Source organism: Rhinolophus sinicus, chromosome 1, assembly GCF_057876585.1.
Source record: "Rhinolophus sinicus isolate RSI-liver-muscle chromosome 1, RSI-T2T, whole genome shotgun sequence".
NCBI lineage: Eukaryota > Metazoa > Chordata > Mammalia > Chiroptera > Rhinolophidae > Rhinolophus > Rhinolophus sinicus.
The window spans coordinates 10,831,907-10,856,246 of record NC_142501.1 but is presented as its reverse complement, the minus strand read 5'-3'; the positions used below and the strand labels follow the sequence as shown (position 1 = coordinate 10,856,246).

Below are 24,340 nucleotides of genomic sequence, written 5' to 3'. Positions count from 1 at the left end.
CCCTCGTCCCCTATCTCCAGTGACTTCCCAGTCGATCTCGAGATGCAGGGGCCTGGTGGTGGGGGTTTCATCTTGATGGAGCCCTGCCCCCTGTCCTGTGGCTTCATGTCTAACCCCACCGAGAGCAGGAGCAGTGAACAGACTGGAAATGGACTAACATCCTATTTTTCAACAGAGGCAAAAGGGTGGACTAAAAATTATGAGCACATAAGGTTAGTACTGATCGACACCTAACAATTAGAGAATAGGTGACTGCGTATTTGAAAACATAATAAAGAGATCCAGGAACTGGCGTAGGGTTTGTTGCTAAGCATATCGCCGCGTGAACCAAATTGCCGTTTCTTCAGCGGTGACTGGTCTGGGAGGTCGGAGGAATGCCACAGATACAGCAAGTGTTGATTTTAGCAAGGTCCGTGTGGCTGTGACGGAGAAGTGTGTACCTGTGGTGCTGTAATTCGATAGAACCAGAATTGATGGGACAATCTTTCCCTGAGTGGAGACAACAGACCTGATGATGGAGAGGGAGTTAGTGGTGTACACAGGGCCTGCTCCTTCGTTTCAACCTTTTTATTGGCGATTTGAATGGTGACAAGGTTGCAGCTACATAAAGCTCGGAGGAGAGCTAGTAAGTCGTATTCAGGATTCCAGAAAGTTTAATCTAGGTGGGAAATGGTCAAATCCAACAAGATGAGACCTGTTAAAGATCGGTATAAAATCGTGCATTTATCTACAACAAAACCAACCAGCAGGGAACAGCCTATGTACAGTTGGGGTGATCTGATTTGGCAGCAGATACCGTCTGTAAGGGCAGGGTTTGCAGCTACCACTAAGCTTCATGGGAGCCAGCAGTTTGGGGGAGGTTATCTGAAGGGCTTCCATGGCACAGCTTCCAGATGGGAGTTTGGCCACCCTGGAGGACTGGGCTAGATCTAGGCACTCCCCAGCCCACCCCAGGTCCTGACTGAGAGGCGCGGTCTGGAGCAGTGAAAACAGCGTCACTTCAGATTAAAAGTGAAAGTAGGGCCCACAGACGTTGGGCAGGTGGAAGATGGTTCATGGTGCACTGAAGGAGTCAGCACTGCCTTCAAATTCCGGCACCAGCCTCCTTAGCGCGAACCTCTCAAAGCTTCAGTTTCCCCATCTGGAAAATGGGGGTACTGATCGGACCCACTCCTTCCGTCCTGCATGACATAAAGCCCTTGGCAAGGTACTTAGCCAGGGAGCACTCAGTACATGGTAGCTGTCACTTATTAGCTGGGGATAAAGAAGACTTCCAACCATTGGAGCCATCCATCAGTGGGACACGGACGGTGGTGAAGAGATTTCCTCTGTCCCGGAGGTGGAATGGCTCCTGGCCCCCAGCACAGCTTGGAATTCTGCTGAGGAGAGTTCTTAGGGAGTAAGCACTGAAGGGGTAGATAGCATGTCTACCCTCCTGGGTTTACACTTAGACACAGGCAACGGCTTTGAAGATGGGAGTAGGGATGTGTGTGCGTGTGGCAAATGGAAAGGTGCAGAGAAAGAAGGCCCAGCCACACATCCAAAAGGACCAGGCCTGCTGGCTGCAGACAGCAAGAAGTCAGGCCTGACCTGCCTCTTTCAAATATCTGTCCCTTGAATTCTTTGCAAGTCCCCTCCCCTCTGCTGGGCAAGCAAAGGGACTGCTTGGAGGCCCACTGACTGCATTCCAGCTTGAGCCAACACAGCGGGGCTGGGGGCACAGCTCCCATCTGAACCCTCAGCCTGGGCACAGACTGACCCCACTCCGATGCCAGTTGTCCTAACCCACTGCATTGCCACCACCTTCCTAGGGGAGACGGGAGACCTCTGGGTTATCTATCCTTTGCATTCCACCCCTAGCTACTTCCAGAAAGTGTTTGAGGAAGCACCAGTACAGGGATAAGAGACCAAGAGACAGGCCAGGTCAGTCCCACCAAGCAGGTAACTGGAACCTTTAATTTTATTATGTGGAATGCTTAATGCAGAGTTAATAGGGGCTGCAGAACCTAGGAAGGGGAGCAGGGAGAGGGAGCTACTGAGATAAATAAGAGGGGGGCAGTCATGAGTTACATGTGGATTGTGGGGGCTGCAGAACAGGAAGATAGGGGCAGACAGAGCTACATACTTTATTCAGATACCACTGGGAGGCATAGGGCAGAAGGCCAGGGCAGAATGTACACACAAGGGGTTTAGTGTCTTCAGCCTGTTGCCAGCGACCTGGGTGCTGGGCCCTGCATCTCCTCCTGGAGCAGAGGGTTTGGGCCTGAGAACCTAGCTCTCTGGGAAGCCCGAGGAGGTGGGGCTGACAGAGCAGGGACCACAGAGCCTGGTAAGGGAAGAGGGAGTTCGTGGGGAGTCGGGAGGAAGGCTCTGAATTGTCTCCGAATCGTTTCCTCACCTCTGGGGATGTGCCTCAAGGTCTGGGAGGTCTCAGTGGAGGACCGGGGGCCCTCTTTCTCCACTAGACAAAGAATGAGGTTACTGGCACAGAATTGGATCTGGGGCCTCTGTGCCAATTCCTTCCTGTGTTTAGCGGGGGAGGGGATGGGGGAGTGAGGAGACCTCCCTCTGAGACCCTAACCCACCCCCCACCCCCTCTAAGGCTGTTCAAGGCTGTCCTCAGCCCCCAAGGGGCAGACATAGCCCACTCCAGGCACTGATGCAGGTCTCTGGTTGGCCTTGATCTTGGGCACGTGGCACAGGTGGCAAGGGTTATGTCAGACCCCTCATTTTCCATGAGAGAAAACACAGGCACAGGAGTGGCAAGGCCTCGGATTCCCATCCGACCCTGGGTGCTTCCCCTCCCACAGGAGGGTGAGCGAGTCCTTCTCAGGTCCTGGGATCGAGGGTCATCCTCGGGGGAAGGTGCAGCCCCCCATCGTTCAGTCTAGGGGCAACAATCAACCTCCTTCTCCTCTGCCCAGCCTCGTAGGCCAGGGCTGTGCCTGGGCTGGAGCCTGGATAGGACGGGGTGGGGTCATCAAAGGCAGTGAGCCAGACAGAAAGCCTTCCCTCAGCTGTCAGCCTCTGCAGCCTCCTCCCCAGCCACCACCAGCCTGAGATGGGCAAGGAACAGGACATGAGGGCTGGGGGAGGGGCGTGCTACCCAGAGGGGCTGGGCAGGGCTGGTGGTTGCCAGGACCCCCTTTAAGGCCGGGACAGCGTCGTGTATACTGGCTGCTCCCAGTGTGTGGGGCTGTGGGATGGGGGCCCTGAGGGGCTGGGGTCAGAGATGGCTGTGTAGAGGGGCCGCTGGGAGGGCCCCATGTAGGAGAAGGCCGAGTAGAGGCCCGAGGCCTGGCCCGAGTGGCCGTAGTAGGGTCCTGAGGGCTGATGGTCAGAGTAGTCAAACTGGGGGCGGGAGATGGAGGGGAAAGCAGAGCCGTAGTGGGGCAGACTGAGGGAGGTGTAGGCGATCTGCGAGGTGGACGGCTGGTCGCTGTAGTGCGGGGGCCCCTGAGGCCCCGCGGTCTCCGTCTTCACCTGGGCTTTGGTATCCACACCAGGTGGCGAGACCGTGGGCAGAGCCACGCCTGGTGGCTTGGAGATCCAGGCGGAGTGTCCACTGGCCACAGCCAGGGCGCTGCCCAGCCCATAGCCAGCTGCCGAGTAGCTGCCCACGTGGCCCGGGTGCCCATTGGGCGGCAGGTACTGGTCCAACTCAGCCACATCAAAGGTCTCCATGTTGGACATTACCTCGTGGCTGATCTCGCCGATGTCCACGTTGCCAAAGTCGATGTGAGGCTTCCCGCCCTCCCCCAGGGAGCGCCCATCCCGCTTGGGGTCTGCCTTGCCCGACTGCAGCTCTGTCTTTGGGGTGGTCGGAGGGGTGGGTGGGCCATGGCTCTGGCCTGGGCGGAAGGAGACAGAGAGAGAAGCAGGAAATGAGGTCAGAGGCTCATGGATCCGGATGGTTCACCTTCAGACAAGAGGTTCACCTCCAGGATGCTGAGGCCTGATCCTTGCGTGACCTTGTACACTTTCCATGTTTGGGCAGCCTGAGTTGGGATTTACTTATATAACAGTCTTGGGTTGGCCTGCAGTTGTTCATGAAAGTCCCCAACCTTAGCGATGGGTTCTGCCTCCCACCCAGAGCAGGACTTCCTTTGTCCCTACCCCTTCTGGAGAGGCCTGCTTCCTTTTGAAAAAACCTTTCCCGTTGGAAAGGTTTCTCTCCCTGCTCCCATTGCTCTTTAGCTGCTGAACCCAGTGGGGTCTGGCTGTCCATCCTGCTCGCCTGCTGCCCTCCGTGCACGCTCAGCCTCTGCTGGCTGCTCTCCCTGCTGACCTCGCCTGCCTCCTCATTCTTGACTCTGCCTTTCTCTTTTGCTGGCTTGCCTGTGCCTCCTCCTGCCCTGGCTCCTGAACACAGATGTGTCCCTTCTAACCCCTGCCCTCCTCCCAGGGCCCCTTACTCCAGGAAACCTTCCCTCTGAGGCAGCCCCACTGGCCATCCTGGCGGTACCCATCACACACCACGCTGTCCATTGTTCCTCCAGCTGCTTTTCCCTGCTTGTTCAGGACAGCGCTGAAGTAACTGACCTGCTCCACCCCTGTTCTTTGTCCATTTTCTCACGCACATAGTCATTCAGCAAACACTTAGGGGACGCTGTGCCAGGCATGGGATACAAGTGTAACTAAAACGGGTCTTCACAAGCTCACAGGTTTAGGGAGACCCTGAGCCCCACACATGGCTAGAGTGGAGCTTCAGAAGCGCTGTGATGACGGGGCGTGCACAGGTTTCAGGAGACCAGCAGAGGAAGCCACACATCCTGCCCTGGGGAATTGGCCAAGGTGTCACTGAGGAGAGGTAGCTGAGCTGGGCTTTGAAGGCTGAGAAAAAACCCATGCTCACAGTTATGTTCTGAGGTGGTGGTTCTGTACATGGCCCAGGTAATCTGGTGTGTGTGTGTGTGTGTCCCTGAATCTCAGAGGGTGGTGTGTACATGTGTGGGGGAGGGCTGGCTGGACTGGGATTCCCTCAGAGACAGACCAGGAGCTCCTGGAGGGCAGGCCTGTGCCTTCTCCAAGACCAGAGGCAATGCCAAGTCCTGCACTGGCCAACTGCTCTGGACCTTGGGTTTCAATCCTGGCTCTGTCACTTACTGTGTGACCCTGGGCAGACCCCTATCTTCTCTTAACCAGTTTCCTTATCAGTAAAACAGAGACAACATCAAGCAGCTCAGACACAGCCTCCTTCCAGAAGCCTTCCTTGACCAGAATCTGGCAGGTGGCTGGCTATTTTTGGAGATATGGATGGATGGATGGTGGGTGACTCCTCCCTGGGGTCATGCCCCTCTGGGTCCTGGGTGGGCTTTGTGTGTACTTGCTTCTTCCTGTACTTAATTCAGGTGTGTTTATCCCTGCTCCTCCCTCTAGACCGTGGGCTCCTGAGTGTTTGCTCCCGGGCCAGGCACAGAAGACTTGGGACATATCTTTTGAAGGCAGAGCTCTACTCCCTGAGGCTTCCCATACGCGAGGCTTGAGCCATGCATGGCGTTCTCTATGTTACGAACACAGGCGAGGCAGCTGTGTTGCCATCAGAGGTCCCGGAGCCAAACGCCTGGGCTCAGACCTCAGCTGTGCAGCAAGTCACTCTTCATATGAGAGTAATGAGCCTCCTGGCTGAGGTCTGAGCCCAGGCAGAGTGGCTGCCTTATCCCAGTTTAGAATGATCGAGTGAGTTAATATACATACAGCAGTTAGCACAGTGCCTGGCACACAGTAGGTGCTCAATTAGTGTTAGCTGTTATTATCATTCATGAAACAAGAAGCCCTATGTCTGGCCCTTGCATGGCGTGTGCTCAACACCACATGCCGTGTCTCCCCCGTCAGACTGGGAGGTGGGGAAGTGGCAATGATCTCTTCCCCATCTGGCCTTCCATTTCTCAGAATCATCCTGTCCCGCCTTTCCTTGTTGTAGTTCTCTCATGGCCTCCTTAACTGGCCTGTTCACTCAGCAGCCGGGCCCCCTTCCATCAGCCAGAGCCATCTCGCCCAACTGCCTCCCCTGGCCCCTGAGTCCCCACTGAGCTCCCTTTGGGCCCCTGCTCCCCCGCTGGGGTGACTGCACAGCCTGGCAAGGCCTTCCCAGGGCTCAGGGTTATTATGGAGTAGCAGGGTCTCTCATGCCATCCAGTCTTTGCCTCTCTGCCTTGCCCAGGCTTCCCCACCCCAGCTCCCAGCCCAGCATTCACCTGATGGGTGCTCAGGGTTCCCGTCCGACATCGGGGAGCCCTCTCCAGGGTGCCGGTGGTCCAGGTGGGCGCTCTTGTAGTGGGCCTGGATGGCGGCAGCCCCGCCCTGCTCGGCCTCGCCGCCGGGGCACTCTGACTCCCCCTGGGCCGCTTTCCCGTTCTTCCGCCTCCGAGGCTGGTACTTGTAGTCCGGGTGGTCCTTCTTGTGCTGCATCCGGAGACGCTCAGCCTCCTCAATGAAGGGGCGCTTGTCACTTTCATTTAGTAGCCTGTGGGGGGGGGCGGTTGGGGGAGACAGCAGAGGGGCCAGCATGAGAGGCCTGGGGATGGGGAGCCCAGCGAGCAGGGCCCAGCATCAGAGCTTGCTCTTTGATTTATGGACTGGAAGATGTGAGGCCGAAGGAACCCCAGGCTCAGAGGGCTGTGATCTCACCCCCAAATCTCTTAAGCGCTGGGGTGTGAGAAGGGTCAGGCAGCTGCTCCTGGTAGCCTGAGGATGGAGTTCAAAGTAGGAATAGAGCTTAGGAGGGGCAGACGTCAGTTCATGGAGAGGAAAAACTCTCAGCATCAAAGCTGTCTGCAAGTGGAGCTAGCTGCCTGGTCAGGGGGTGAGCTCCCTGGCACTCAAGGTGTGCAAACAGACAAGCAGCATGGTGAGGGGGAGAAGCTCAGTCTCTGCTACTTACTAGCTGTGTGACCATGGGCAAGTCATTTCTCTGAGTCTTAGTTTCTTTACCTACAAAACGAGGATGACCATAACCTACTTCACCGGGTGTGGGACTGGCCAAGTGAATGGACGTGAAGCATTTGCACCAGGCCTGGGGTGGGGAGGCGGGCACTTGAGAAACAGATGCTATTCTAATGCTGCTTGGACAGGACGACCTGGGTGGGCCCATCTCGAGTCTGGAAAACTGATTCTGTAAACTCCAGCGTGCTGGGCTGAGGGGCCCTTCACTGCTCCCTGGGGAATCATATCTCCTTGTCCATGGGTGACAGAGAATAGAGGAAGCCAGATGCTCTTCCCAGACCTGGACAGGGGTAGACAAACCCTCTTCCCAGTCCGAGACCAGCCAATGGAGGGCAGCCCTGAAGGCACTGCCCCTGCCCACTGGACTCCAGTCTCGGGCCAGTGCTAGAGGGTGGGCAAGGGGGTGTTTTCAGGGCTTGGCTACCCCAGGGTGAGGAGGGCAGGATGGGGTACCTTGCAGAGGGTGCTAAGTGGAAAGGAACACACACCTAGACATAAGGGACCCTGGAGGAGCAGCTCTGTCCCTCTGCCCAAAGGGCGGCGCTCTCCAGCTGCCCCCACTCCCAGTAGGTGCCCTCTTCCCCCAGTCAGCAGGAGGTAGAGCCCTCCCCACCCAGGGTGGGAGCGGGTGGTCATACCAGGCACCTCCTTCCCGGGAGCAGCATTCCTCTGCAGCTTAGCCTCCCCCCTCTGCCCCCTCCCCCAGGCTATGGAGCCCAGCCCCAGCCCAGCTTTCTCCAAGGATCCCTCTAGCCCAGTGATGGGATGGGGACCCCAGAGCAGAGCCTCAGCGGTCAGGGTGTGGGACACAGTCTTCCTCCCACCAGCCATGCCCCCCAGCCAGGTCTCTGGGAGGCTGGGCCCAGGAGAGTGGGTGGGGCAGGCCCTGAAGGTGTGTGGGTGTGTGGGGGGTAGAATTGCACTTGAGGGAGCAGAGCAGGCTAGGCCAGCACAGAGGCTCCTGGGATGGCTGGAGCCACTGAGCTCAGTCTCCCACCCCAGACCTTCCCTGTGCACTCTGCCCAGCTGGCAGCTGAGTGTGAATCAGCAAGAAAACGGCAGGGGACTCAGAGGGAGGGCACAGGCCAGGCAAGAGGGAAGAGTCCAAATGCATCCCACTGTCACTTCCCCAGCTGGTCCGCCACAGTACCAGGTTAGCCTGGATAGAAACCTAACCTCAGGCCCCCCTGCCATCCCCAGCCATGGCCCTCACCCCAGCCCGGTCCCTCACTGGCTGCGAGGCTCACCCCACCTCGAACCGCAACCCCAGCCTCAGCCAGACTTCAGCTCTGTTCAGGCTTTTTCCTAACCCAAAAACCATCCTGCCCCACCACGGAAACCCAATCCCAAATCTAGCCTTGACTCCAGGCCGGCCCCCACTCAGCACGACACCCACAGCCGCCACCCACAGCTCTAACAGCAAACCCAATCCTCATGTGCACCTTCACTTCAGCTCTGCCCTCTGGGTCTCCCAGGTTAGGAATAGGGGTGAGGAGACGGCTGGTTCCCCACCCAAACTTGAACCCCCAACCTGAGGGGGTTCCAAGATGGGAACCCCCATCTACTCCTCCTGGTAGGGAAGGGGACTGTGGGCCTGGGCCGAGGGTGGGGGTGTCAGGGGAGGCTCCAGCCTGCGACTCCCTTTTAATCTCTTGGCTCTAATTATTCTCTCCAGGCAGGTCGACCAACACACAGCCAGCACCATGTGATCCGTGCCTAACAGTCCTCACCCAGGCAGGCGCCAAAGGTTAGCGTGACTGTCGGAGTTCACGTAGCCACTTAAGAGCCAGGACCTGGACGCTGATGTGTCTGTCCCCAACCCACTTCCAGCACCCCACATAGTCTGTCCGTCTGTCTCTCTTTTCAGGTTGAGGGCCCCTGTTCTCCAGTTTTGCAGGCCTAATCATCCCCCTTCCTGAAGGTCTGGGAGTCATGAGCCCGGCCAGGCCCTCAGCAGGAGCCCAGAGAGACCGGGCAGCCCAGCAGGGAGGGATCCAGATGCCTCTCATGATCCCGCCCAGGAACCAGGTAACCCGCCCACATGTTGGCATAGTTTTTGATCCTTGCCATTGTCCTGCCACTCTCCTACCCCTGGGATTGGCTCCCGAGCAAGCAGTGCCTGCTTTCCTCATTGCCCCACCCCAGGTTGGCCCCTGGGGGGCACCATGGGTCCCTGTGCCACCTTGAGTGGTGGCCAGGAACGAGTCCTCTTGAAGGAGCCCAAGCCCCGGGTTCTTGGCTGGGTGAACAGAGAAAGGGAGAGTGGAGGGTCCAATCTTAAATCCTTGGCGATGGGGTGGTGGGAGAAGTGGGGGTTCATCCTTGCTCTGAAGCTCTCATTGGACTCGTGCTGTGATCTGCTCACGGTCCCCAGGGCCTGCTCTGTCTGCCTGTCTGTCTCCCTCCTGGTCCGTCTCTCACTTGCTCTTCTCTGTCCCATGGCACCAAGGGTGCTGGCCTAAGCGGGTGAAGATGGACCTTGGGCAGAGGAGCTAGCTTTGACTTCTGCTCTCTGGGTCCCCACAGTAGGTCGGCTGCTGAGCCTGGGGCCTGCCCAGAATGAGCGGAACGCTGAGGGCTGAGGCGGGGAAGGGGCACCAGGCCTTCAGCAAACTCATGGCCAAGGACAGGGCCAGGGGGCTGGATGTGATTCTCTCTTGGTCTCTTGGGAGCCCTCCTGCGCCTTCCATCCCCCTAAGCCTTTGGCCTTCTAGACCCAATCCCCACTGTGCTGAGGGCAGCAAGCTCCTCTGACAAAGCCCTAACTTTCTGAAACCTGAGTGCGCCTCACTGCTCTCCTCTTCTTTGCCCCCACCCTCACAACCTTCTGACCATGCCTGAGAGTGAAGGGGGGACCCACCCTTGTCACCAAGGGCGGTATAGGGAAAGACCACTGGACAGAGTCAGGAGACCTGGGCTCCCGCCCTGGCTCTGCCACCAGCTGTTACGTGGCCTTTGCGGTCCCTTTGCCTTTTAGGGCTATCTCTTGGGCAGTCTAGTGGGGAATCGGGTGACCTCTGCAGGGTCGCATCTCCTGGAGCCCCTGTTCTCTTTGTGAGCTGCCCAGAACTCCCGGGATGGGGGTTGCCCTGCTCGACGTGTTCCCAAGGAGGCAGGGCTGAGACCCAGACCTGAGGGGAGGCTTGACCAACTTCTTCCTTGGGGAGATGTTTTTCCCCAGCCTGGGATTCTGAGGGACCCTGGGTAGAAAGGGGGCCAAGCTTTCCTCCTGGCCAGGGCTTGGCTCCCACTTCAGGGCTGGAGGGGTAGGAGGTTACTCAATGCTGGGTGGGGCCCTGGAAAGGAAGATGGCGCCGAACTGGCAGAGGGAGGGAGAAGGAGACAAGCCTGGCAGCTTTGAGAGGGGGAGGCTTTTTTCTGTGTGTCCACTTCCCTCGGGGAGGAATAAGCCTTGGCCTGAGGGAGGGTGGGGTCAGGAAGGCACAGTGAGGGCAGCTGGGATACGTCAGGATCGGGCACATTTGTCCCGCAGTAGTTCTCCATCCCTCACTCTTTCAAAGACTCCTGTCTAAATTCTTTGCTTTTCTTGAGCTTTCCCTACTTCTCCTGCTGACTGCCTCAGTTTCCCTGCCTCTCCAGCCAGGCCTTCAGTTCTTTCCCAAGCGTTTCCCCTGCATCCCACGCCACTGGGATCGGTGGCAGTGGCACCCGTGAGAGTGCGTGCTGTAGGAAAGCGGTTAGTGAAGGTCTGCGGTGCGAGCCCTCTGCCATCCTTCCCGCTTTTGCTCCCCCAGAAGCCCAGGCCCTACCGCCTGCCACCGACAGAATTCCAACCACGAGGGGGCGCCTTCCTGGCCGCTGCCCTGGGTGGGGAGCCAGCACCACCCCAAGGGGGTACTTGTAGGGGCAGGGCGGCTCTGATGCCCACACCTGGTCTTACAGCCCCATCAGAAGGTGGCTGTCCCCTGGAGAAGGGCCCAAGGAATGCCCGTCCTGCCTGAACCCACCCGCAGCTGGAGGGCTCGCGGAAGGTCCCGGAGGCGGGTGGGCGCTCACCTCCAGAGTTTGCCCAGCGTCTTGCTAAGCTCGGCGTTGTGCAGGTGCGGGTACTGGTCGGCCAGCTTCCTGCGCGCCGCCTGTGCCCACACCATGAAGGCGTTCATGGGCCGCTTGACGTGCGGTTTGCTCTTGCTGGCGCCGTTGACGCGCACGGGCATGGGCACCAGCGTCCAGTCGTAGCCGCTCAGCACCTGGCTGACGGCCTCGCGGATGCACACGGGGAACTTGTCATCGTCCGCCTCGCCATCCTGCTGCTCCTTCTTCACCTTGCCCAGCTCGCCGGGCCCCGGGCTGGCTCGCAGGCCCGATCCCCCGCCGCCACCGCCGCCGCCGTCGGGCCCCAGCGAGGGCGCGCTCCCCGGGGACAGGCAGCGGGGCTCCTCAGAGCCTACGGGGCTCAGCTCCACCTCGGAGAGGTCCTGCTCCTCCGCCATGTCGCCCCCGGCCACCGCCGCCTCGGCCGCCTCCCCGGGGCCCGCCGCCGGGGTCCTTGCGAAGAGTCCCACGCTCACCTGGACGGGAAGGAAGGCGGGATGGAGCGGTCGCTCGCGCAGCCCCGACGGCCGGCGGCCCGGGATACGACGCGGGCATAGCCCTGAGGTGGCACCCGCCTTGCTCCCCCCATACCCATTGCAGCCCCCGGGGCCCGCGCACATGCTAGACCCCGCTCGGCCTCCTACCTCCCGCCTCCACGTCTTCCCACCACCTGGTCCCAACCGTCTCTTGGTGTGGGTGGGTTTGGGTTTTTTTTTTTAACCTCCTTTTGGGTGGAGGTTTGTTGATGGAAGGGAAGAAAAACGGACTCTTTATTCTGCTCTAATCCTGGCTCCTGGAATTTCCCACCTTTTTCTCACCTTTCCTTCTTCCCTTCCGTCTGCCCCCACGGGGTCTTAGAGGAGCTGGGTGGGGGGCGGGTGCGGATGTCAGCCTCTCTCCACCCCACGCCCCACAGCAGGGTCCTAGACCTAGGCCCAGGAGCGGAGGAGCGGACTGCGCACTCACTCACCTCCTCAGACCTCTCCTCCAGCCTGGGGCTCGTCCTTAGGAAGTGGAAAACCGTGTCCCAAGGTGTGCGGTCCAGCTCGGGGCTGGAGGGTGACGCTGGTGGGCTGGGAGGGAGGGGCTGGGGGGCCCTGAGCTTCAGGCCACGGCCTCGTCAGGACGGAGCCTGAATCCTCACCGCCAACCACCCTGGCCGGACAGCCTGAGACTGACTGAGCACTGAGCTGCTGCCGAGGGCTGGGGAAGGAAGGAGGGGGAGAGGGGGAGGGGGAGGGGAGGGAGGGAAGGGCAGAAGGTGGAGCCTCCAGCGCTTTCCTTCGTCCCCAACACTCAGGACTCCTCCGTCAGGCCCCCCCACCCCAGCTCCTTGCGCTGCTGCCCCAGGCCCATCTTGGGGCCTGAGATTAGTTGGGGAGGTGTAGGAGCGGGGTAGTCAGGTCGGGAAAGCCAAGGGATGCAGGTGGGTGGGGTCAAGACCTGTTGCTTGGAGGAAAATTGGGCCCAACTGGGACCCCCAATCTCTGCCTCAGATAGCAGGATGGGCAGTTGGCAAAAGATTGGGGAAGGATGAAAGGAAGGCAGGTGAAGGTTCTGTTGACATGTGAGGGTGGCTGGCTTGTGTGGCTTCAGTGTGAGACGTGTTATGGAGTGCCGGTGGCCAGGCCCTGCTTCCCAGTATCTCACTGTGCCTCAACCCCCAATCAGGCTGCCCTCTCTGCCTCAACTGACAGACCCAGGCCTATACCTGCTATGGCAGGGTGCAGTTGGACACCCCCTGCCCAGTGCAGATGCCCCAGCCTGACCCCCGGTCCCTTCTCATTGGACACCTGCACAAGTAAGGGTGGGCTGGCTCAAGGTGGAGAGACGGCTCAAGTTCCCAGGAGGCTGGACTTGGGACTGAAGGGCCTCCTCAAGTAGCGCTGAAAGGCTTCCGGGGCCTGCCTTCCTGGGACCCAACTGCCTTCACACTGGGTTCACATTCTCTTGGTGTCGGTGATCCCAGTCCTGGTTGCCATGAAGTCCCCACTCCCCTGTCCAAGAAAGGGTGGGGAATTGCCCTGCCCCCCTCTTCCTCCTCTTTGTTCATTTCTCTCCTCAGCCCCCTCCCCAGCTGGATGACCCCCTCCATTTTTCTGTCCTGCTCATCATCCAAGGCTCCTTTTTCTCTCCACTCTCTTAGGTCTCTCCTCCAAAAGTCACAGCCCCTCTCTCTTCTTAATGGGTGGGTGTCGAGGCAGAGGTGGGGTGTACATGGAGGGACAGATGGAGCCTGGACCGCACTGGTGACCAGGTATGGTTCTGAGCTCCTCAGCAGCTGGGCAAGGCCCCAGGCCTACCCCAAGGGAGTCCTGTCTGGAGTGGGGCTGGAAAGGGGGTCTAGGCAAGGCCTCATGCTTGGGAAAGGCCAAGGGGGTGGAGGGGGGTGGGTAATGGGACACAATGAGGTAGTCACACGAGGCGAAGGCATGTTGGGGGTGGGGGGAGCGGACATTGGAACACACACACACACATGCTCGCACACACAACCAGCCAGACAATCGGGCCAGTGTGTCTGGGGCCTCGGAGCCCAGTGAATTAGGAGTTTGATAAGGGTTTTCTCTTTCTCTCGCTTGCCGGCCTTGGACAATCTCCCCCCAGTTTTCCTCGACGCCACCCCCGGCGCTGCCAACCCTCCTCCCCCCGCCTCCCTTCTCTTCCCTGTGCCCAGACTCTTGTTCGGGGCCTTGAAACAGTGAGCTGTCTTTGTTCGAAATACAGGTGAACGGCAATCATGTGATTAACACACACACACATAAAAAGCTTTTTAACAGCGCCCGCCCGGCTTCAGAACCGCCCAGAGAGGAGCCGCCCTGGATGGACAGAGGGACGGAGGGACGAGCATCCAGCCGGTCGTGTCCGGCTGCCCGCAGCAGTCTCCGACACCCGCTGCTGCTGCCTGCCTGCCTGGCATCTCTCGATCCCGGTGGGTCCCCATTCATCCTTCCACCCTTGGTTCCTCCTCTTCGAGGGAAGGGCCTCCCTGCCCCCTGTGGTGTCTGTGATTTGGTTCTGAGACCCCCTAGGGCAGGGAGGGGTAGCTGTGGAGGGTGAAGCCCAGGGTAGGAAGCTGAGTGTGGGGTCCACAGCTCCCCTCGCTGACTTCCCGCCTCCTCCCTTATCCTCCTTGGCCCAGCTGTGCCAGGATGGGGGTGGGGGTGGCAGTGGGCGCTCTGGGTCTGCAGAGAAGCCACAGTGGACAGAGGGGGCCTCTCTCTTCCCCTCCCTCTTGTTTTTCTCTCTCTCCCTCGCTCCCCCTATTTCCTCAGTGCTATGCTTGGGCTTTTCTGCTGAGAGGTGCTAGATGAGGCAGGTGGGCCTACAGGGGTGGGGGGAAGGGCTGTTAGAAGCTCAGGGCTGTGGGGGTGGGGACCCCCTGCTGTGAACACTTTTCCCCCACCCAACCACCATGCTAGCAACTGTGATCCCCTCCATCCTATCCTAAGCCCTGGGGGCCCAGCTTTATCCAGCAGGGGTGGGTGAAGGCCCCCATATTCATCCTGGGAGAACAGGGGGTTTGGAGAGGTGGGAGGGGTCCTGGATGGCGACACCAGGCCTCTGTCCTTGGCAGAACAGCCTGTGGGACCAGCACTGCCTTCTGCTCCCTTCCTTGCTCAGAGTGGGTGGGGTTCCTTTCCCCCTCGCTCCTGACCCTTCTCCGAGGATGCTCATCAGGACCCTCCCCTCCCCTCACCCCCATCCAGTCTGCGCATCCTCAGTGAGGTGTGGGGGCAGGTGGATTCTAGCCTGTCCTCTCTTCCCAACAGAGAGGGGCGCAAAGTGTGAGTGTACTGGTGGAGATTCAGGCTTCTTTTCCTGGGCGGAGAGGCCTTTCAAGAGCAACAGGGGTTTCCTGGGATCCAACCTGGGTGCTGCGGTCACTGGTCGCAGATTTACTCTTCAGCTGGCCTCAGAGAGGAGGAGAAAGAAGGAAATTCTGTCAGTCGAATGCAAAGCCCACTGATGACCCTGCCTGGCAGAGCTGCTTTGGTCAGTGGTGACCCTTAACCCTTTAGCTCCCTGAGCCCTCTTCCCAGGCTATTGGTCCTATTTTGTGGAAGACTCTGCCCTCGGTTCCCTGTCCCGGGCCCCACTCCCTCATTTGTCACCTGGGGCAATGACCACCCTCCTGCCCTGCCTGCCTCCTAGGATATGCTGAGATGAGATGGGGAAATCTGCTGTTCCCAGAGCCAGGGGCCATGCAGGGGTGAGGGGTAGAGCCTCTGCTCCAGCCTCAGTTTCCCAACTCCCTCAGAGGACAGGGCTGAGGACCAGATGAGGGGACTGGGAGTAAGCATTCCAACACCTCTAGGCGCTGTGTGGATGTGACCTGCTGGTCCTGGCTGTCTCCCTCTTCCTTCAGGCCTGTGCCCCCTTGCAGGGCCTCACACTGCCACCTCCAGTTCCCTGAGGGCCCTTTCATCCTTTCTGGCTTGTCTGTGGAGACAAGGTTGGCCTAGGGCAGTGCCTGGGCATAAAGGTGCACAGTGGCCTGGCTCCCATTCTTCGGGGCCCAGGTGGGGCCTGAGAGTCTGCATTTATGACCAGCTCCCTGGCAACTGTCTAGAGCACTGATTCTAACTCTGGCTGTACTTTAGAATCGGATGGAGTTATTAAAAAACACAGAAGCCCAGATCCCACCACACACTGGCTAACTCTGAATTTCTGGGGATGGGGTCCAGACATTTACATTGTGAAGCTTATTTGGGGCCTTGCCCACCCTCATTTGGCTCTCTGGAATCCTGAGGCTGTGATGACCCCTTGTAGAACCCAAAAATCTGCAGGGAGGGGGGGAGGGCTAGGGCTCTGGACCCCAGAGCTGGAGGCCAGAAGTGCCATCATCCCGGGGAGAGGCTGTGCATTGGAGAGGGACAAGGCTGAGGGGGCACAGGTCAGGGGTCAAGGGTATGGTAGCGACCAGAACAGAAGCTTAGCTGGGTGAGTATGGGGGCTCCTTCGAATGTTCCCTAGGCCACCCCCACCTCTGGACAGGCCGTGTTCTTGTCGGTTGGGGTGCAATAGACAGAGCACTGGACTTGGAGTGAGGAAGTCGTCCTGCTGGTATCCACATGGCCTTGGGCAGATTACGCTGGTGACCTCCCAGGACCTGGCTTTTGCAGGTGTAAAGTGTTGAGAATTTTCTATAGCACGATGTTTCCAAGCGGATGGCAGAATTAAGTAAGAACACACACCTATGTACCTAGCTCCATGTTTGGTACTTAGTAATACGTGGTAATTAGAAAAAGTACTTTATGTATTGGGAGATGGGGAAGAGTAATCACTTCAGTCCCAGTGCGCAGGTATTTACGGAGCCATCGCTGTGGACTTGCCTTCAGGAGTTTTTAATCTGCCCATTGACTCCCAGCCTCAGACCAGGAGGTGTGATAAGTTCTTCGTGGGTGGGCCTCCCCTGCCTGTGCTCCTTCCTTCTAGAGCCTCCCTGTGGGCCCCCCCAGCTCTAAGCACCTGCCACTGGACTCATTCGGTCTTCTCAACAACACTGTCAGTAGGTGCTGTAATTATTCTCCTTCTAGAAAGGAAATTGAGGCACAGAGATGTTCAGTGACGAGCCCGAGCTCACTCAGCCGATGATGGGGGGACGTGGACTGGTACCTGCAGTTTACCTCCCAAGCCCAGCCTCTGATCACTGAACTCTACTGCCCCCAGACCCCAGGCACAGTCCTGCGGGCCAGTCCCCTCCTGCTCCCTGCCCCCTAAGCCTTTCCACTTGCTCTGCCACCCCTGTCACTGCTTGCTGCCCAGCTCAGAGGCCTTCTCTTCAGGAGTGCACTCCTGGACGCATTGGTTGGAATTCTTTCCCTGTATTACTTTCCTGTGGAGTTGAGGCAGAAGCTTCGTGCCTGCCTCACCTCCTCACACACAGCCTGGCATCCAGGCCAGTCTCCACTTCCTTCTGGGAGCCCCTTGAGGGCAGGGTCATGCCTTCCTCTCAGTCTCAGCCTCTCCAGGCTCTAGCAAGACCTCTGAGAGTCTCCCCTGAGTTGAGTTGCTGGTATAGTTCCAAGGAGGAAAAGATCAGGGAGGCTTGAGCATGCAGGAGTGGCTTCCTGGAGGCGGAGGACCTGAGCACTCGGGGAGGAGGCCAGCATTCCAGGGCCTGTCCCAACAGGGGCTCTCGCCCGTCCTTGTTTCTGGTCCAAGCTGAGGGTCCCGGACGTGGGCCAGGAAGACAGCTCCTGGGGCCTAAGCCTTCCTTCCCCTCCCAACCTCGCTCTCTCTGGGAACAAGGAAGCTGGGGCTGGTGCCCAGTGCTGCCTTGGGGCAGCCAGCGTCTGCCCTCTTCTTAGAAGCCCTCAGAGAAGGAGACTGCTTGTTCCCATCACCCAAACCCAGCTGCCGAAAAGCCTTTCCTGGTGTCTCCCCTGAATCTCTCACACTGGTGAACTTTCTTGAATGTACCCTCTGTGCAGGGCACTGAGCCAGGAGCCGGGGGGGGGGGGGGGGTAGGTGATGGAGGCCAGAGCCTGGCTTTGAGGAGGTCAGGATTTGATAGGAGACAGCTACATGAAAACTCAGACCCCTGGCCACCCGAGGTCCTCCGTGGCCAAACAGGTGACTAGGACCCCAGGGGCTGGGGTTTAAGTCCCAGCTGGACTGTGGAGGCCATGTGTTGCCTCGGCCACCTTCTTCCCTCGCTAGGCCTCAGTTTCCCATCTGTAAAACGAGGGACAGGCTAGGTTACCTGCAAAGGCGTTTCCAGATTTAATAGCCCGTGAATTATATTTCAAAACAAGAGGCCAGTGCCTAACCCAGTATTTCCAAGGTGGTCGGTCCCTCAGCCCCTTGGAATTCCTAAGACATTGATCGCATCTCTTGAAAAGACAATTTTGTGGACAAAAAGTTTAGGAAGCACTGCTCTCCACTTCCTCTTTTTTGAGATGCAGGGCCTGTTAGGGTGTTAAAAGCCCTAAGTTTTGCACTTAAGAAATGGATCTTTGTTTAAAATTTTTCTCTCCAACTCCTCCTCGTCCTAACTCCTTTCCTCCCACTCTGGTCCTTTTCTCTCCCCCTTCCTCTCTCCCAAGAGTCAAGAAGAAGGTGGGGTACTCCCGTAAGGAGCTCTGACCCAGGGAGGACCTGGGCGTCCCTAAGGGTTTTCCCCTGCAATGCAGCACAGAGCTCCACACACCCCACGCCCCACCTTGCCCCCACCCCCTGCCCTTGACCTAAGCTGTAGCCACATCCACTCTGCCCACTCCAGAGGCGTGGCCCAAGCCCTGCCCACAGGACATTTTGCCTATTGGCCGAGGCCTGGAGCCTCCCCTGCCTCCTGCCTGGCTCACCTTTCCAGCAGGACATTGGGTCTGCTGGAGTTTGTACCTGTGAACTGCATCTGTGCCACCTTCCTCCACGATGCCAGGCACATAGAAAGTACACAATGAGTGACTTGCAGATAGATGAACATACACAGACAGCAAGGTGTGGTGCTCTGGAGTTTGGATCCTGGCACCCCTACTTCTTAGCTGTGTGTCCTTGGCAAATGACTTAACGTCTCAGTTTCCTTCCAGGTTGTGGTGAGGATTAAATCAGATAATATATGTAAACACTTAGGACTGTGCCTGGCACATACCAGGGCTCCGTAAATGGCAGCTATTGTTATTAGCATCTCGGGAATCTGCCTGCAAAGGGTGACTGTCGGGTGACCTTGGGATTGATAGTAGTCATTGCTTCTTAATCGTGCTGAAGTGCTGTTAGGGGATGTTCTCCCAGCGGCACCCAGTAACCCTGGGGACTGGCCCAGCCAGGGCAGGCTTGACATCCCGTTGAACAAAAGCAGAAGGGGAAGGGATGACTTTGATGGACTGAGGTCATATGACTGTTTGGTCGTGGAATTTGACTTCTCCGCTGTAACTTTATGCACCCGGCTTTTCTGAGGACCCGCCGTAGGCGAGGGTCTGCTCTCTGTGGGGTAATGAAGAGGACTGAGCACTCTGCTGTCTTCAGGGAGCTTGTTGATGAGCTGGGAGTGGGTTCATTCATTCAGTCACACATTCCCACACACTGAATAGGCAATGGGGTGCAGACGTGCCTGAGGATACAGGGAGCCGGGCAGGTGGAGGAAAGAAAGGAAAGGTGGGGGAGGGCTGAGGGTGGCCTGTATCAGATGCGACCCTTGGTGTTTCCACTGGAGGGGGCTGCTACTGTCAGAGCAGAGTGGGCTGTGCGTGGCTAATGAGATGCCTTTGTGCTTTGTCACCGCCAGGCAGCTGGGAGGCCTGAGGGGAGGGGCTTGTCCAGGTTGCCCAGTTTACAAGGTGACTGGAAAAACCCAGGTCTCCCCCCTCGATTCCCTGGCATTTCACTGTGTCACCCAGCATGTAACCCAGGACCAGGGCTATGGAGAGCAAAGGTCAGGGGATTGGGCTGCGTGTGAACAGACACCCCCTGAGGTCCGTGTGAGTGCACCTCTGCTCTCACAGGGTTATTTCTGTCCCCTGGAAGTGAAAATGCAGTGATCCAGTGGGATTTTAGTGTTTGCAGAGCTCAAAAGGGCCTCCCCACAATAAGATGACCTTATCCTTTGATGATGTCGCTCTGTAATGGAAAAAGGAGACAAGTGACGATACGTCTGAGACCTACAGCCAGAGAGGCAGAGTTCAGATCCGGTCCGTGTCCCAGTAACCCATGATGGGGTTGGACCAGCACGTGATTTTCCTGTGCCTCAATTTCCTCATCTTTAAAATGAGGGTGGCAATACTGCCTCGTGGGAATGTCACAAAGATGAAAAACAAACAAAATCGAGCTCATGCTGAGCACAGTGCCAGGGACAGAAGGTAGGAATCAGAATTGCCTCCTGTCCGTCATTTCTGCTGCCAGTCAATGTCCAACATTTTGCGGGTAGGATGGTCAACACATTGGGTATAATAATATTCTGGGTCTGACAGCGCCCAGGAAAATCTCTTCCCTTTTTAGGCGGGGAGAGTTGCCCTGATTGCAATTGGAGCAAAGGAGTCGGCCACAGCCCAGGGAGGCTCACACGTGCAGGTGCTTTGGTGCAAGTAGAGAGTGTCATATACCCGCGAGGCCACCAGGCGCGGGCATTTTCTATTTGTCTTGCCGCCCTACCAGGAGGCATGTTGAGAAGTCAGAGTTTGAATGTCTCCCATTCGGGGCTCAGGACACTGCAGTGAGGAGGGTACCACTGAGTGTGAGTCTTGGCTTTGGCAGGTGCAGTGTGAAGAGCTGATCCTGACCCTGCCAAGGTCCCGAGTCTTGCTGTGTGACCTTGGGGAAGTCAGCCACCCTCCCTGAGCTCACTGGAGCCTTCATCTGTATAATGAGGGAATTGCCCTGAGATCTCCAGGGGTTCTTCTTCTTTTTTTTAACTTTATTGGGGAGTACTGGGGACAGTGTGTTTCTCCAGGGCCCATCAGCTCCAAGCAGTTGTCCTTCAATCTAGTCGTGGAGGGCGCAGCTCAGCTCCAAGTCCAGTCGCCGTTTTCAATCTTAGTTGCAGGGGGCGCAGCCCACCATCCCATGCGGGAATTGAACCGCCAACCTTGTTGTTGAGATCTCTCGCTCTAAGCCATCCAGCCGCCCCAGGGGTTCTTTTACTCTCCGGGTTTTAGGGATTATAGGAAAAGGCCCACATCTGGTTTTGTCTCTCCGAGGCAGCTGCTCAGGGCTGGACATGTGAGCACGCAGCGTTTGCTCGGTAGTTGCTTGTTGGACCTCGTTGACCAGGCAGAGAACCCTCTAAAAACCCTGCCCCCACTTCTGCTGTCCCGAGAGAGCCTGTCCCTTCCCTGGGCCATATCACTCCTATTAGCTCTCTAGGGGTGGGACTCACATTCCCGCCCCACAGTCAGCCCTTTACTCATCTGTTCTCAGGCACACAGATGCGACAGACACACATGCACAGAGACAAAGAAACCTTCCAATCAGACGGATCACATCCGCACTTCCTTCTCATGGCTCTTAGGATCAAAGTCCTGTCTTCAGCCGGGCCCAGCACGACCCGCCCCACGCTCATCCCCGGACTCCAGCCAGTGTCCAGCTCCCACCTCCTCTAACTCAGGCAGCGCTTTCCCACCTCCGAGGCTGACGACGCGCTCTCTGCCGAACGCTCTGTCTCCTCATTGGCTCCTCTTTTGGGCTCAGTCCAAAGGTCACCTCTGCAGAGACACTTCCCGGTCCTTCATTATCAGTTATTTTCTCGACAGCACCCTGGCCTTTTCCTCTATAGCACTCACCGCAATTTATGATTATATATTTATTGTGAGATTATTATTATTACATAATATATATAATATTTATATATTTTACATATAATTATGTTATTATGTAATATAGAACATGTTATGTATTATTGTTTTATGTACTATATATATTACGTACTTTCCTGTGAAATTCATTGTCTTCCCACAAGGATATCACATTCATGCATCCTTGGTGATGAGCTGAGTGCCTGGCACACTGGAGGGGGCCAGTGAGTGAGGGAATGAATGAATGAATGAATGAATGTAGCTTCATGGGGAGGAGGCTGAGGGTTGGAGACTGGAGACTTGTCCAAGGTCTTATGTGATGGAGGCAGGCGTCTTGATTCCCAGTGCTTTTCCTTCTTTTGGAACTGGGGGCCACTGGAGGGACAGGCTGGGTGTACTGGGACACCAAGCCTCTGAGGACCTAGGACAGGGGAGGACGGGATGGGGCTCTGAGCCAGCTCCCCAGCCAGCTCCACCCCTTCCTCCAGCAGGCAGGATGGACCAGGCAGATCTGTCAGCTTCAGACACCACTGCCCCGGGGGACCCAGCCCTGAGCCCAAGGAGGCTGGGGAGGGGAAGAGGGGGGACAGGAAGCACCCAGGTCTTCCCCCTTCTCCCTCCTGCCCCACCCTCCGCCCCCATCCCTGGCTAGAGCTCGCAGCCCCGGGCCTTGGCACTCGGGGGACGGAGGCGGGGTGTGTGTGGAGGGAATGGGGAGAGCAATCCCATTCTGGCTCAATGCCTTGCTCTCTCCCATTTCATTTGTGGGCCTGGCAACCCCTGAAGAACTGGGCCTGGGCCTTGAGGCTAGAGGGATGGAGGGAAGGGGAGAGGGCACTGCCACTTAAGCCCTTCCTGTTTCCTTGGCACTGGGCGGACCCACCCAGCACCCTGGGCTGGAACCTGGGAAGCCTCACTGTAGTCCCGGCTCTGCAGGGGATTGCTGTGTGACCTTGGGTGGCCACCAGTGTCCTCCTCATCTGCCAGTGTGGCCCAAACCTGGTGTTGCTGCAAACTCATTGGAGAGTTTGCTGTGAATACTGATCCCAGTACCATCTGCGTCTTAGATTTGGGTGGGAATCTATTTTTAAAAGATCCACTGAGATTGCGATGCAGCTGGTGTGGGAACTGTTGGAATAGATGGTCTCTAAGGCCCCTTCCCCAGCCTCAAAAGTCCCACCTCTTGGGCAGGCAGCCCTCTGCAGTGCGCTCCTCACTGCTGGGTCCCCAGCAGACATACATGTCTGGTCTTACAAAGGCCAGGACCACGTCCTTCTGTGTGGCACTGGAGCACCGAGCCTGCGCAGGGAGCAGGGAGCCATGTGGGGGCTGCGCCGACCTGCCAGCGAGGGGGGCCTGGGAGGGGCCCTGCGCAGCCCAGCCAGGGCTGCCCCCTGCCTCCTTCCTCCTGTTCTTCTGTTTGGTTTTGGCTTTGTCCCCTTTCCACTTCTGTCTCTGCCTCTCGTCCACAGCCTTGTCTCACTCTCTCTGCCTTGATTTCCTTCCCTCTCGCCATTGCCTCCCCTTCCTCTTCCTCTTTCTGCCCACAGCCCCTCACCCCCAGCCTTATGATTTTCAGCCCACAGGTGGTTGGTTCTGTCTCTCGGTGTCCTTCCCTCTGGCCCTCCACATCTCTGTCCTTGCTCTCCCTTTTCTTCAGCCCCTGACTCTGTTCTCTATCTCCACCCCTGCATTTCTGTCTCCATGCCCCACCATCCCTCACCTACCCTGTCCCTGTCTACCTGGAAATATTGGGGGTTGCTGCCAGGGGGTGGAGGGTCCTGGGCAAATGAGAAACGAGGAGAGGCAATAATTTCCCCAAGGTTTGTGCGGACGACCGCAAAGCTCTCAGGACTGAGGGCGTCATGCCTCCTGTCTGACCTTCAGGGTCCTCCCCGCCTGGCTCCCGCCCACGTTTCCAGCTTGCTTCTCCTCAGGCCACTTTGCCTGGTCCACAGCCATGCTCTGGTCACCCTGCTGCTCCCTCGGGCCTGTGCCCAACACCCCATCTCCCTCTTCCTATTCCCAGCTTAGCTGCCACTGCCTCTGAGGCCCCTTTCCCTGTGTTCCCCAAGGCACTGTGTCCGGTGGGGGTGGGAGCAGAGGTGAGGACAGAGTATGAAGGGGATGGTGGCCTTTGACTCAACAGACCTGCTCCTCCTCTGTTCTCCAGGCTCAGAAGAATCACCTCTTGTCTTTCCTCAGTGACCTGCCAGGACAGGTGGTACTGGACCTCCAGTCCTCTTAACCCCCTCAGGGCCAGGGTTGGGCCAAGGGCTTGAGCCTCTCAGCTGCCCCTTAAAGGAGCCTCCCTGGGGACCAGAGACGTTAGGCTGGTCCCAGGGAGGCTGTAGGCCCTGGGCCTCCCACATTCCCGTGGAGAGGCCTTCTGGCCCCCAAGGCCTGGCCCAGAGCCTCAGGCAAGGAGCCTGGTCAGACTCCCTGGGGAGGCTGGGAAGGTCCTGCTCCCATCCTGGGGACTTCTTTCCAGGAGCTCTGGGCTGGAAGAACCCCCATTTCTTCCAGACACCCTCTCTGTGCCCCACCCCCAGCCAGCCCTATGGCCCTTGGTGTGGGGACATGCACAGGAGCAGTCAGGAGAAGGGTTAAGTCAGGAACTCTTGGGATGGCTTTGGCCACGGCTATTCCTCCGGGAGAGGAGAACAAGAGGCCCATTCTGTGTGTGGGAATTAATAGCAAGGAGTCATCTGGGGTGTCATTCAAGCCCTGATCGGCTCCCAGAGGAATGCAAGAGGGGGGAAGAGAGCAAAAGAGTTGGGGAGGCAGGGAGAGGCCTGAGGCAGAGATGTCAGAGGAAGGGCGTCAGGGTCCGGCTGGTCACAGGAGTCCGCCCCGCGGGTGGGCCCACGGCCCTGAGACGGGAGTCCTGCTTTGCATCACAGATGTACCTTGTCCCACCTCAGGATGGAGGCCCCCTCCTATGATTCCCTTACCAAGGGTCTCCCCTCTGTCTTCCTTCTTTCCCAGAATGTCCGCATTCTCCACCCCAATGGGACTGTCACCCTTGAGGCCCAGAGCCCAGCCTGTGCTGTGGGCCTGTCAGGGCGGCCGATGGGCCTGCTCTCCTGGCTGCCCTGTCTGTCCCCATC

The 24,340-nt window shown here is 58.0% G+C and overlaps 2 protein-coding genes across 3 annotated transcripts in view; one reads left to right on the top strand and one right to left on the bottom strand.

The window, feature by feature from the left end:
- Positions 1-1,942: 1,942 nt before the first annotated feature.
- On the bottom strand, positions 1,943-12,186 carry SOX10 (SRY-box transcription factor 10). The gene is made up of 4 exons (XM_019752958.3): positions 11,972-12,186; positions 10,963-11,477; positions 6,198-6,466; positions 1,943-3,851 (listed from the first exon to the last, which is right to left on the bottom strand). The coding sequence occupies exons 2-4, from the start codon at positions 11,397-11,399 to the stop codon at positions 3,148-3,150; spliced, it is 1,410 nt and encodes a 469-aa protein (XP_019608517.1). The 5' UTR covers positions 11,400-11,477; positions 11,972-12,186; the 3' UTR covers positions 1,943-3,147.
- A 1,600-nt stretch (positions 12,187-13,786) lies between these two features.
- Positions 13,787-24,340, top strand: part of PICK1 (protein interacting with PRKCA 1) — a 71,421-nt gene continuing 60,867 nt past the window's right edge. Inside the window, exon 1 of one of the 2 annotated variants that reach the window (XM_019752959.3) lies at positions 13,787-13,930. The gene's annotated coding sequence lies outside the window, so the exon portion shown is untranslated. The remainder of the gene's footprint in view (positions 13,931-24,340) is intronic. The other variant, XM_074326387.2, reaches the window with a different exon arrangement.